At 40.5% G+C, this 13,524-nt stretch overlaps 1 protein-coding gene across 1 annotated transcript; it reads right to left on the bottom strand.

The window, feature by feature from the left end:
* LOC109724172 (pre-mRNA-splicing factor 38-like) lies at positions 5,218–13,458 on the bottom strand. Its single transcript, XM_020252900.1, has 6 exons — positions 13,052–13,458; positions 12,699–12,820; positions 12,511–12,601; positions 11,830–11,956; positions 7,144–7,214; positions 5,218–5,866 (listed from the first exon to the last, which is right to left on the bottom strand). The coding sequence occupies exons 1-6, from the start codon at positions 13,339–13,341 to the stop codon at positions 5,401–5,403; spliced, it is 1,167 nt and encodes a 388-aa protein (XP_020108489.1). The 5' UTR covers positions 13,342–13,458; the 3' UTR covers positions 5,218–5,400.

Below are 13,524 nucleotides of genomic sequence, written 5' to 3'. Positions count from 1 at the left end.
TATCATGTTAATCTCTCTTTTGGGTTCTAATCCGGCCCAGATTTATTGACCGGAAGTGTAAAAGAGAATCCTTTGTGAAAATTTTACGATCCACGGGTGAGAAATCGTTTTTTTCTTTTTCCTTCTGTTTCTCTTCTCCCATCATCTCATTTTCAAACTAGTTTGTATCTTGCTTTTCAAAGTCTGAGGGAGTTGGCTTGCAATTCAAGTTCATCAAAATTTCAAAATATATATGATACCTTACCTACAATTTGTCACTCGTTTTGCCATATCTTTATAGGAAAGTTAAGTTGCATGTGAGTGTGCTTTATTTTTGTTCTTTTTTCTCCTTTTCCAGTTTTGCTCTGTTTTTGGACTGTAATTTATATTCTTCATGAGGTTTTATAATTTTTATAGAACTGCATTAAGCTTTAAGTATCTTGTTTCTGCCTCTTATATGTCGTTATCTGTTCAATGCTTCTTTCCATGATGAATAACTGAGGAAACTTGCTGCCGGGTTGCTGACCTTGTACTGCTTATGTCTGCGGCCTCCCTACCTCCCACCCATTCTCATTTCCTCTTTTAAACCCTTCTGACTACAAAGGTTGTTAGCTATACCCTCTGTTCTTCTTCAGGTTAGATAGCTATCTAAAGCGACCAGCAAGCTGATGTAGGATCTTGATGCTGTTATTTGTCTTCCATGACTGTCCTTTGCTTCCACAATGACAAGTTTAAGCTATCTCTGAAAGTCCTGTAGTAGCAGGGGATGAGTAGCAACTTGCTGACTTTGATATAATATGTGTGGATGTGTAGTTAAAGCACCAATATGTTTTGTGTTTCCCATTTCGATCGAGACTTTTTCCTGTTGCTCTTTTATCCAGCAGACAAGGTACCTCTCTATGGATCATCTATTTCGGGGCCTTGTTATCTTTCTTAATTCCTTGATAACCCTTTGTAAGTGATTGGATTTCACCCTTTAGTACCTTACTCTTTAAAGTCAAATGAGTTAACCTATTTGTCTTTTCATTTAACCACATGGTGTTGGCAGGTAGGCTAGCATCTTGCGCACATGGCAGAGGTCGAGGTGAGCCAAGTCACAATAGAGACTCATGGACGCTATATCTGTACACTTTAAGTAATTTGGTTACTCTCCTTCCATCAACTCGAGCTTTCGGAATAATGGTTAGTACCAATGATCCACAGGTGATATTATAAGAGCGAGTTACGGATTCGATTCCCGCATGCTGCAATATGTGCAGGTGCTGGGAAGGGAGGTTGTTGGCAGGTAGGCCAGCATCCTGAGGTCACGAATTTGATTTTTGCGTGCTGCAATATGTTCAGGTGCTGGAAAAGAGGGTTGTAGGCTACTAGGCCAACTTCCTGCCAACTGGTTCAACCCCCCGCATGCTGCAATATGTGCATGTGTAGGAAGGGAGGGGTTGTTGGCAGATAACATCCTACCAACGTGGCAGAGGCTAGGATCGGCCAAGCCATAATTGATGTGCACACTATATCTGTATGCTTGTAACTGAGTTGGTTGCCCCTGTTATAGCAGCTCGAGTTTTTGGAATAGTGGCTAGTGCCAACGATCCACACACAGGAACTTTGGTGAAGGTTTTAATTTTTAAGAAAATGAGGCTGGCTTTTTTCTTAGGTTTGAAGGTCCTAAAACAACATACATTCACTCTAACAAAATTTGTGCTAAAATATGCTTCGTAAAACAATAGACCGGGAATTGCTGGTGGCATGGAATTGAATTGATGGTTGTATCTCTTTATTGAAGCATACCTAGAAGATTGTCTGCTGCCTAGATTATATCATCAGTTCAGTTTGACTGAGCTATTTGAACTGACATATTCTTAGTTCTTCCTTATCAAGTTTGAAGCAGATTGTTTGAGATATTGAATCAATTACTGTCGATAGCATATTGAAGCTGACTGAAATGTTTGGGAAAAGCTGGCAGGTTCCCATGTATTGTAGATAGCATTTCTAAGGGACTAGTGGAAGTGGATCAAATCAGCCGCTGTCAGTTTATCGCTTGGATTATTAGGTATATTTATTTCTGTCCATCAGAGTTCTTGGTGGTTGGTCGGCAGAAAGGGCTACTATTGAGAAGCATTTTACGAATTCGTTAGTTTTAGTCGGATTTGGAGAATTGTTTGGATGTTCTTAGGAGATGATAAGAGAAGATATGATACTAGTCTCAGAAAGGAGTTCTTATACATGTTTCCCTGTGAATTCTCAATCGCATTAGTCCTCCAATTCCCTAGGATTTTTCTGTGAGATCTCGTCTCTGCTAATCTTGAACTTGCAATGGAATGTTGAGAAACCAAACAATACTGAGAAACAGGAGATCACACAGATGGATTGTTTTATGTGATAATTGAATTCTTAAGCAATATGGTTACAGGAAAATTAGAATAAGGTTAGAAGGAATGCCAACACTGAGGCAGGTAGCAAGATTTGATTCAGGGAATTGTCATTAGAGAGTATCACGGATTCTATGAGAGATGAGGTTCTACAAATTGTGGTGTTAGTTTTCATTTTCCAATTTTCTTTGGATTGTTGTACTTTTTTCCTTATTGATGGTAGCTCTCAACAGCTTGTAGCCTGAAATTACTTCCATTCATCTGCCCATTTTATTGTGCAGAAGATTACATATGGAACCTGAACATCTATTCTTCTATTTCACACCCTTTCCCCCATTCACTGTTTCCTGTTGTTTTACATTATGATCTGTGCTTCAACTCAGATGATTGAATACAAACTTGTTAGTTCCTTGTGATGGATGCGCCCTCAAGAATGAGAAAGCTAAATAAAAGTGAGGGAGAGATTTTCTCAACAAAAAAAGGAAAAAAGAAAGGATTGTAGAAGGTAGAACTGATGATCATCAGATGAGATGGGTGATACTCATAAAAACTTTCTAACTTGGTTATTACAAGCCCCTTCATTTTGTTTGTCCTTGCAATCATTGTCTATGTTATTGACTCAAAAAGCTTTTCTTTTAGAAGCATTTCCCCCAATTCTCATTATTTGAAGTCACCATTTTCTTCTATTTATTAAGTTTAATTGTTCAATTGGCCACAAAGTAGTAGGGTTTCTAGCAGTGTGGAGGTATATTCTAATAAGCTAGATCGGTAGATTAATAATAATGTAATGAAGTGTATATAGCAAGGTGAAACAATCTATTTTTTCTTTGGCAGTTGAAAATGATTAATGGATTAGATTTAAGCTTGACAAGTCATTCTTTACCTGTTGCTTTGTATCATTTATTTCTAAATGAAATTATAGCTATTGTCATTGAGCAATGCTATGGCTGCGCTCCTCGAGTAGGTGTAAAATCTTAAGCCCTATTTAATTTAAGGTCTCTTATTTTCTACTAGTTTTATCAATTTTTTTAACTAAAAATTGAGTTGAGTTTTTGTGAACCCTAAAATGATGGAGGTGCAAGATTTTGCACCAATGCATAGGTGATAAGGTAGCATTTTTCATTTTTTTTAAAGAGAAATGTAGNAGGCCCAAAACATAAGTAGATATGAATAACTGAAATAACTGCAGAACTGAAAGCATATAATAAAATGCTATTCTACTATGCCACATGTATACATGATGTCAACATGATGTACACCTATTCTATCATAATCCGATATGCCGATACATAAGTAGTATACTCCAACATGGCAATCAAGTATACTATAATGCAATAAGCGTTACTATCAAATACACTACATGTCCAAATGCCCGATAAATCCAACTACTACGAACTGTCTAGTAGTGATTATTACTTATGTGACACCGTATCGATTTTCATTTCCAATTAAGGGCCTACACAAGGTAGTCCGACTTGTGCTGCCTAAGTGCCAGTGGTAGCTCCAGCATTCCCCCTCGAGGAATGAGTCTAACCCTCCAGGCCCTCGTAGGCTTCTCAATACTGCACGAGCGAGCATAAGTCGCGTAGGCTAACTCCGGAGTGCTGGCTTGTGCCGCCTAAGTACCAGTGGTAGCTCAAACATTCTCTCTCGAGGAATGAATCTAACCCTCCAGGCCCCCGTAGGCTTCTTAATACCATGAAACTCATAGGTCTAGTTTAATATCCCCAAGTGAAGTTCCAATCATTCACTAAGTCTAGTGCCTCTTTAGGGTACTAGAACATTACTATATCCAAGCATGTTCCAATTTTCATGCCTCTTTATGGCATTATTTACTAGGTTCATATATATCCCAAGCTCAATGTCGCTTTATGACATTAGCTTAATATACCAATTCCAAGCCCAATGCCTCTTTATGACATTAGCTTACCCTATCAATAATAGGTTAATACGCATGCTCTCTAGCATGATCTCATATTGCTAATATGTACCTAGCATGTATTCCACAATGCATATAACTATTAACATGCATNCATAGGTGATAAGGTAGCATTTTTCATTTTTTTTAAAGAGAAATGTAGTATGCTATCCGTTTTGTTTTTTGTTTTTTTTTTTAAGATGAACTTAGCTAAGCTGAAATATGAAACGACTAAACTTCATTCTTGAGAGATGTCAAGTATCAATCTTTAAGTGCCTAGTCTACAGCATCAGGTATAGTAGGTCTAGCATTTTCCATTGTCATACAAGAGACAAACTGCTATCTTTTTTAAGTTGAGTTATTCTCATTGGTTAAGCTGTGTTTTTTCTTAAATGTGACAGGTCAATAACTATTATCATTATTGTCACAGTTTGTTTACTGAATAATAATTAAAGCTATTAAATGGAAAGAAATTACACTTAGATTTAGTGAAATATCTGATTTATATGACTGACATCACCTAAATAATTTTTTTTAGAAAGTAGAGTTAATGTCAGCAAATTTTTTTTTTGTTTGAAATGACCTATAGTTGACAGGGCCCCTTACATTTTCACCTGCTTTTTTTGTATCCAAAAACTTTGATCCATTTTGCGCAATGATATTACTAATGATTGATCACGTTTAATTCAATACATTCAAAATCAGCCAATTAACAATTACCAGATTCTATAAATCCAGGTGCAGTAAAATCTTAATCTGTTTAATAACATCTATTTTTCGTAGAATTTGGTTATAAGGATATCTTTCTACTGCCTCAACACTCTTCACCAACTTCTTCGAATAGCTTTACTCCAAATTTATAACCAGGGTTTGTACATGCAGTAGGGGCAGACCCAAAAGCAATTAGATTTCTCAAACAGCTCAAACATTTCTGCTGAAGCTCTAGCCAAATAAAGTGAACCAATATAACATTGAAACATCAGTGGGCATGCATAGATTCGATCGGCCGGATGAATCTGCAAGAAATATCTGTGCATAACAAATAGCAATAAAACTTCGTTTTCCTCGATCGAAAATCAGAAACATTAACTGTTATTACAACATTAGCCTCATATGTAACTCAAAAACTTGTTTTCACAGCTTAAGCGGCGCCAACCCAAGAGAAGCACGAAGCCTGTTGGCCTCTGCAATTTCCGGATCGGGATGGTCGGTGCCGTCACTCTTCTTCTCTTTCTTCTCTTTCTTCTTCTTAGACTCCTCTTTGGTGGGGCTCACACTGCCGCGGGTCCGCCTCTTACGATATTCGCCATCTTCTTCACGGTCCCGGTCTCTTCGGTCTCTACTCCTGCTCCTGCTCCTGCTCCTGGAACGGCTTCTCCGCCTTCCTCTCTCCCTCTCTCTCCTCTCCCTGTCTCTACCTTCTCTTTCACGGTCTCGCTCTCGCTCTCTCTCCCTACCATAGTCCTTTTCGTCTCTTGCCCTGTGTCGGTCTCTATCCCTTTCCCTGTCCCTATCTCTATCGCGGTCTCTATCTCGATCGCGATCCCTCTCACGGCCCCTTGCATAATCTCGATCATAGTCACGATCATAATCCCGGTCCCTGTAAAAGTAGAAAAAGTTTAAACTTAAGAACTGGGACAACACCAATTCAATAAACAAAGCGAAGTTGGACAATCAAGGCCAGAATCATCAGATATACATCTTTTTTCTTATTGTTTTTACCGTAAAGGTGAAACCCAATGCTCATTCCATGTAGCAGATAAAAATAATGTCCTTTAAAAAGAAAAAGGTCCCATAAAGTTCCTCCTACTAGGATGATACCACAAAACCGCTCATCATTAGGCATTAAATGCATCAGTAAAGAAAATTTGGTGGCTTAGGATGTCGAGATGCATCTCCAGTAAAGCATGGGGCTAAATACAGATCATATCACAGAAAAACATACAATGAGAATCTCTATTCACTCAGCGGCACTAATTGGCCTAACGGAGAATCTCAATGCAATGGTTTTACACAAGGCATAGCTTAAAAGGAATTAAACTTATTATGAATCACTTGAAGCTATGAGTACTACTTTACTGTTTTTCTGTGCCCTAGAAGCTTAAAATCTTTCAATTTTTCTTATCACAACTCTTAGTAGCTCAAGAGGGAAGGGGCTGCTTTTATATGCGCTAGAAGCTTAAAGTAAAATTTTATTAGAGTACATTAAATAAGATAAATTCATATACTCAACAATTGAACAAGTTTGTTTTCAAATTAATCAGATAGCGGCAAAGGTTCTATTGTATATTATACATGGGTAAATAGTATATTCCTCCCTAAACCAGATCCAAGGTCCAAATTCAGAATTTCCAATTTCATACTAAGATCTCATCTGAAAGGGTCTGTAAATGATATAGCACGTGCGTGTCAGAATAGTATACATCTTTGGACCTTTTCCTAAATAAGCTGTAAAGCATATTTCATGCATCAGAAAAGTGACAACTGAATGATGAGATCTAGAAATAAGCTTGACTGAAAGGCTCCTCAACAACATCTAATTCCATCCTACCCCATAAAAACAATAGCTAGAAGAAAAAAAAGAAAAAAAGAGGAAGCTACGAGCTACAATAGTATACTTGAGCAATACTAACCTGTATACCCAAAAAGTGAGGGTAAATCTTACACCATATCTATTCAAGGGCCAATATTTTCACACTAGTCTTATAAACCCTCTTTTTTTAATATCAAAAACTCCAAAAGGAGTGTCTAAATCCTTGGATAGGTGGGTGTTAGATTTATGCCCCACGTTTAGGTGTACAAGTAGCATTTCTCTGTACTTAAAACTGCTTACAAGAGAATTAAAAACAAAAAATAACATAGTAAAGGACATCATACCTATATTTGTAGCCGTCGCGCTTTCTATCCCTGTCTCTCCCCCTCGTGGGACTCCGTCCTCGATAGTAATCCTAACAGAAAAGACACCAAAACACCAAGAAATGAACACCTAAAGAAAACAGTGGCTTGGGCACNTCAATAATAGGTTAATACGCATGCTCTCTAGCATGATCTCATATTGCTAATATGTACCTAGCATGTATTCCACAATGCATATAACTATTAACATGCATTTATCCACTAGCATATGGTTTCAATGCGTCTGTATGCAACTATCAACTTAGCATAATTCTCATAATGCTACATGCATACACTTTCCAATGCAACTACCAACTTAGCATAATTCTCATAAAATTACCATACAGTACAACTCACATATTATTCAAGTCTAATGCCTCTCTCTGGCATTACTTTGCTAGGCTCATTCATAGCTCAAGCCTGATGTCGCATTACGACATTAGCTCCCTAACTCACAAGTTATTCAAGTCTAAAGCCACTTTATGACCTAATGTATTTTCCTATGTCCAAATCAGATTTATGTCCAAAGCATATTACATTTGTCATGTCTACTATATGGAGCATGATTCGAAATCCCAATTAGAATGCTAAATCCATGCATAAATCTCACTTGCAAGCTCTCTACCACATAGAGGTCCGAAAATGCATTGTATATAACATGTGCATTTATACTTGTTATATTCACTAAATGGAACACGATCCAAAGCCACAATTAAGAATGCTATTCATAGGGCAAAGCCCAATACGAAAACTCTCTACTACTTAGAGGTCCAAAAATGCAGTGTATGTAACATAAGAATTTCAAGCATTATAAAATTCACAAATAATGCATCTATCATGAAAATGCATGATTTTTCATTTTACGATACTTAAATCCACATAAATGAGATTTTCTTATTTGTAGCGAGGTCAAACCCACCGAGAGCTCCACGCGACCCTTCGTACCCATGATTCTCTTAGCTTCAAAACTTTTGGTGATGTCACGATGCTATGATTCCGGTTTCGTGATTTTAGGAAGCTCACGCTGTGAGCTGCGGCAATCTGTACCGAAATCGGCCTTTTCTTCAATATCTTCGCGAAGCCTCATCGTATCGCCGAACCGACTTTACCAACGCGTTCGTATACCTAACAATTAGGTTTATACAGGCTCAATTTAGATCAAACCCCCTTATTAGCAAAACCCCTATTTTGAGCCCTAACATGCTACTATTGCAAGAAATCACCAAATTGGAACTTGATTCATGCATTTAACATGTTATTAGCATCTAGGGAGTCCTCTAAACTCATTCCTAGAGCATATAATTGAGGCTCCAAAATTCTACCATTAAAACCCTATGAAGCTTACCTCTCAAGTTTCCTCTTAGACCAAGAAAGGAGAAGATGAAGATGAAGATGAAGCTTCAACTCCAAGCTTTCTTCTCTACCAAGCTTGCTCCAATTTTCTCCTCCAATCCTCTCTTTGGTAGAGAGAAAGAGTGATCATAGAGACAAAGAGAGAAAGAGAGAATGGAAGCTTGCTCTCCAAGCCTCTCTCGGGTTGGGCACAAGTGAGAAAAGAGTGCAAGTTCACATATATATATATATATATATATATATATATATATATACCCCCAAAACACTATTCACTTCAGTTTGTAGCTCAGGTACAGATATTTTCGTCTGTCCTTCTGAATGTCCGTTTGAGCTCAAATTTGGCAGTCATGCTCGGTTTTTCTTAACGAAAGAAATTTTAATCTTTCAGTTTCGACCCCGTTTGATTGCCGAGAGCTCTACCAAACTGTAATTTTTAGCAGATAGCAGTTTGATTTTATTCTCCACTTTCCGAGTGTCAGAATGGGATGAAATTTTAATTCTAGCCTCATAAAAATAATTTTGACATATCCTGAAATTTTTATAATTTTCTGACTCTGTGCATTTTCTGCTAATTCATCTGCCCCGTCTCTCACAGAAAATTTTAAATCTTCTGTTTTCGCTCCGATTTCAGCACAGATCATTTCCAATTTATATTTACTTCTAAAAGTCCAATAAAAATAGTATCTCACACAATTTTTATTTATATTCACTTTTATTAAAAAAAATTCGGTATTCTACATTCTCCACCTCTTAAAAAGAGTTTCGTCCTCGAAACTTCAATCACACCTCAACTCGACCTATCAAGCCATTGAGAACATTAGCATACATCTCCCTAGGGAACACACTCCGATTCGATCGCCGGCATTGCTTAGAAGCAATATCACAGGTGCATCGCTCCATCGTGAGTGCTCTAATTCCACATGGACTTTAGCTCTACCGTGAGATGGCACACTCCGGCACATCTCCACCTTTAGTCCCCTAAAGAGCATTATCCTCAGATTCCACATGGCTATCCATGATCCAACACGTGGCATTCCATACTCCCGGGTCTAAGCTCGAACTACCGTCCTGACCAAACCTCTTCCCTACCCGTAGGTACCGAGCTGCTGTCACTCACAGCTGACTGCGCCTGCCCCAAGGGCCTAGGCTCCACAGTCCACAAATGGTCCAGGCATGGATCGTCCCCCAAGCAGCACCCGACGTCGTTGTCCTACACGACATGCTCTAATGAGCCACAAATACCATCCTCTCCAGTAATTACCCGATTTTAGGTAAGGGGATAGTCAACACAACCAACGAATATAAATCCTCAAAACGTACTATTTCGTGCTCAAAATCTTAAGGCGAGTCAAGTCAGCTCGCAAGACCAAAGGTACAAGGTACCCCACAAAACTCTACACCAAGTAAGGCCAATCCATTTGTTGGCGCACAAAACCCTCTCACAAGGTAGGGTGTTTGAAACGACACACCCGATCATCCGATCATGCATCGAAAAAGGATCAATGCTAAACAATTCGACGAACAGCCGATCCAGGTATGCAAATGATGCAAACATCTCAATCACAAAATGCATAAACTCGAATGCCATAATAATATAATGGTACCTGCAGCCACAAACTCGGCTGCTGCTGCCTCCTCAGTCTGGGCCGTATACATGCGCCCGCTCGGGGCCCGTCGTGACCCCTCCGTCTGTCTCAGGACAGGTGGCCGCCCTGCCTGGTAGTGAGCAGAAGGCGCTCCCTGGCTGGGACCCGGTGAGGCTGGTGCCGATGCTGATGACGGCGCTGGAACAGATCCCCTCGGGCAGTCCGACTGGAAGTGGCCCTCCTGGCCACACAAGTAATACCTTCCCCAACTGCACGGGCACAGCCATGGCTGATGAGGACCACTGCAGATCACGCAGCGCAGAGCCTGTCGACGGTCTGATCCTCCATGCTGAGTAGATGAGCCACGTCCTCGTGACCGGCTCTGGCTCCTGGGATGTCTTGGCGGCCTTCTCCCGGCGAAAGAACCGCGTCCTCGAAATCGGTTCTTCTTTACCTTCCTCGACGACTCGCCGACATGCAATATATCGCTCTTGGTGGTCTCCTTTGACACCCCGGTAACTTTCATGCCTTTCCTCGCGGGTAAGGCTTGATCCAAACCCTCCTGGGGCCTTCCAAAGTTGGCCGTCTGTTGGTTCAACAGGCTCTCCAAACGCCTGATTCCCTCGTCCTGTCGGCATAAAGCTTCGGCCTGAAGTAGCACCATACTTGTCTGTCGCTCCACTACGCCAACTAAAGTGGCCATCTGTTCCCTCAACTTCCTAATCTCGCCGGATCGGGGGGATGCAGGCTTCCCCGGCTCGGTTGCCTCGGCTACCATCATGAGTGTTGCCGACGCCACAAGCTGCAGCAAACATAACAAGCACGGGTGAAAACAACCCAAGCTAACGCAGCCCCGCTCGACTAACCAATACCCAAATCATGCAAAAATAAGGAAGTGTTCTTTACTACTAACTCCCGATGTTACGTTGTCGGCCACCAACGTAACCCTCAGCGAAGTTAGAAGCTATACACTCCGATCAAACTCTAACTTTTTAGAGTTATATCAATACCCAATCACAATACTTTCGCTCACAAATCAAATAGACATCGTCTCTCACGAGCCTATTTCCTATAGTCCAACCGGCCTAAGGTTTGCTAGGTACACTAAGACTCAACCCTAGGCTCTGATACCAAATTAATCTGTCACGCCCCGGGACCTGGCATAGACCCGCCCGGTGCGTGTCGAGACCCGCCATATGCCTGCACATAGAAGGCGTCTACAACGATAGCGAATAAAAGAACAATAAATAGAGAATATGAGAGCAAGTATACAGCTAGGTTCTATCAACCAGTAGAAATCACAGAAGCTAAACTGCTAAAGTAAAATATAAAGTAGTACATCATAAGTCTCAAGATACAAATAGTGGGTGGTCTTTACAAAATGGTACAAGTCTCTCAACCTCTCCAAAAAGAAACAAAAGAGAGGTAGACCACCTATCAACCAATCCTTCGCTAGCTAGCTCGAGGCGATTCCTTTCTCGCCATCCTGAGCCTCTCCGTGAGTGGAAGGCTCTGAATAAAAATATAAAATAGGGGGCGTGAGAACTATAATTTTATAGTCCCCAGTGGGCAATTACTGACTATAGCCAAATGCACCACTAGGCCCAAAACATAAGTAGATATGAATAACTGAAATAACTGCAGAACTGAAANACCAAAACACCAAGAAATGAACACCTAAAGAAAACAGTGGCTTGGGCACGACATAGAAGCAGATTGATTTACCCACCTTCTCATGTCCATCAGCTTCTACTTCCATCGGTTGTTCTTCTTCTTCTTTTTCTTCTTCCTCTTCAAAATCATCTTCTAAAGCACTTCTTCTTGGCTCTAATACCCCAGTAGTCTCAAGATTCCATCTGTTTTAAAAAAGCAGCAGTTAGATGATCATGAGCATTACTAGACCAGAACGGAGAGCCACAAGAAAAGCCAAGCCATGTCAAACAATTTCTTCTTCGGCACCACCAAAAAAAAAAGAAGAAGAAGATTTACGCAACTCTACCAATCACTTAAAAGGAGCCTCTCTTTAACACATTCACAAAAAAAGACATACGAATATATTAGCATGATTCATGATTAAATAGTCTATTTGCAGTGCATTCAACAGCATGAACTCTAGCGATTAGCAAGTCATGTTCTAGCACTTTAACACCATAAGATTATAGAGGCTTACTGACCAACTTAGCAATGAATATACTAATAGACATTAAATATACAGTATCAAGTCCTTTTCTTACCAATTTAGCAACGAAATACACAAAATCAAAGCACAGCTGAATTACTCAAAATGTAAAACGCATCATTGCAGTAATCACACTATCATATGCTGCCCGAGTGCCAACAAAATTAACAGGAAAATAAAATGAAAAGAGTTAAGTGTGAAAAACGGGATGAAGAAGACACACACACTCACCTCTTCTGGATTCGTGGGAGGGCAATGTCGCAGGAGTAATCTTTAGTCAAAAGCTCATCAATCACCTCATCCACATGAGTCAAGCAAAAACCTAGAACCAAAATTTCGAACACCGTTCAATCAACATCCGATAATAATAAATGATAATACCACAAAAAATATCATTTTTATCGGCTTCAGATGCTTACTCCCATCCGGTAGCTTCCGCCGAAGCTTCCGGTAATCGTTGTAGAGCGGCTCGAGATACTGGTACACATCGGCGACCGTGCCCGTGAGTCGCATATAGAAGGCCCCGAGAACCCTGACATACCTAATCAAAAATCCAAATTTGAGAATAATTCCCAAATTATTCAGGTCAGTATGCACAAGTGAATAATAATTCTCCGGTTTCGTACTCGTACAAAAGTCTGAAAAATTCATTGTTTTGTGAACAAGGGAGTATTAAGCGCGCCTTATATATAATCCATCCCGTATATAACACGGTTTTTCTTAATGATTCAGAGAATGAGGAGGCGGAGGGGAGGAAAGGGATTGATTATACTTGTAGTCCTCGTTCTTGATGAACTCGACGACGATGTCCTTCTCGGGTTGGATCTGGAGCATCTTCATGACGAGGCACATGAAGGGGGTGGGCTTGCGGTTGCCGCCGAAGGTGCCGCCGAGGTGGTCGAGCTCCATGGCCTTGTCGACTAGGGTTTCGGCGGTGAGGCCGAAGCACTGCTCCTTCCAGTACGTGTTCTGGTAGATCTTCGACCGCAGGATCTTCTCCACCAGGTTCTGCGGGTTCGTCCCGTGGATGCTCTTCGCCGACGGGTCCGTCCTGTTCGCCATCCCCGCCGCCGCCGCCGCCGCCGATCTCCGGCGATCTCCGGTTCGGTTCGGGAGCAGGAAAGGGAGAGAAAAAAAAAACCTAAGAGGGTTCAGGAGAGCGAAGAAGAAGAAGGAAAGGGGACAGTGAGGGGTTTAACCCTATTTTTTATTTTATTTTATTTTATTTTATTTTTCTTTTGTGCG

Source organism: Ananas comosus, linkage group 18 (assembly GCF_001540865.1).
Source record: "Ananas comosus cultivar F153 linkage group 18, ASM154086v1, whole genome shotgun sequence".
NCBI lineage: Eukaryota > Viridiplantae > Streptophyta > Magnoliopsida > Poales > Bromeliaceae > Ananas > Ananas comosus.
The sequence above is the reverse complement of the archived record's forward strand: the minus strand, read 5'-3'. Positions and strand labels throughout refer to the sequence as shown.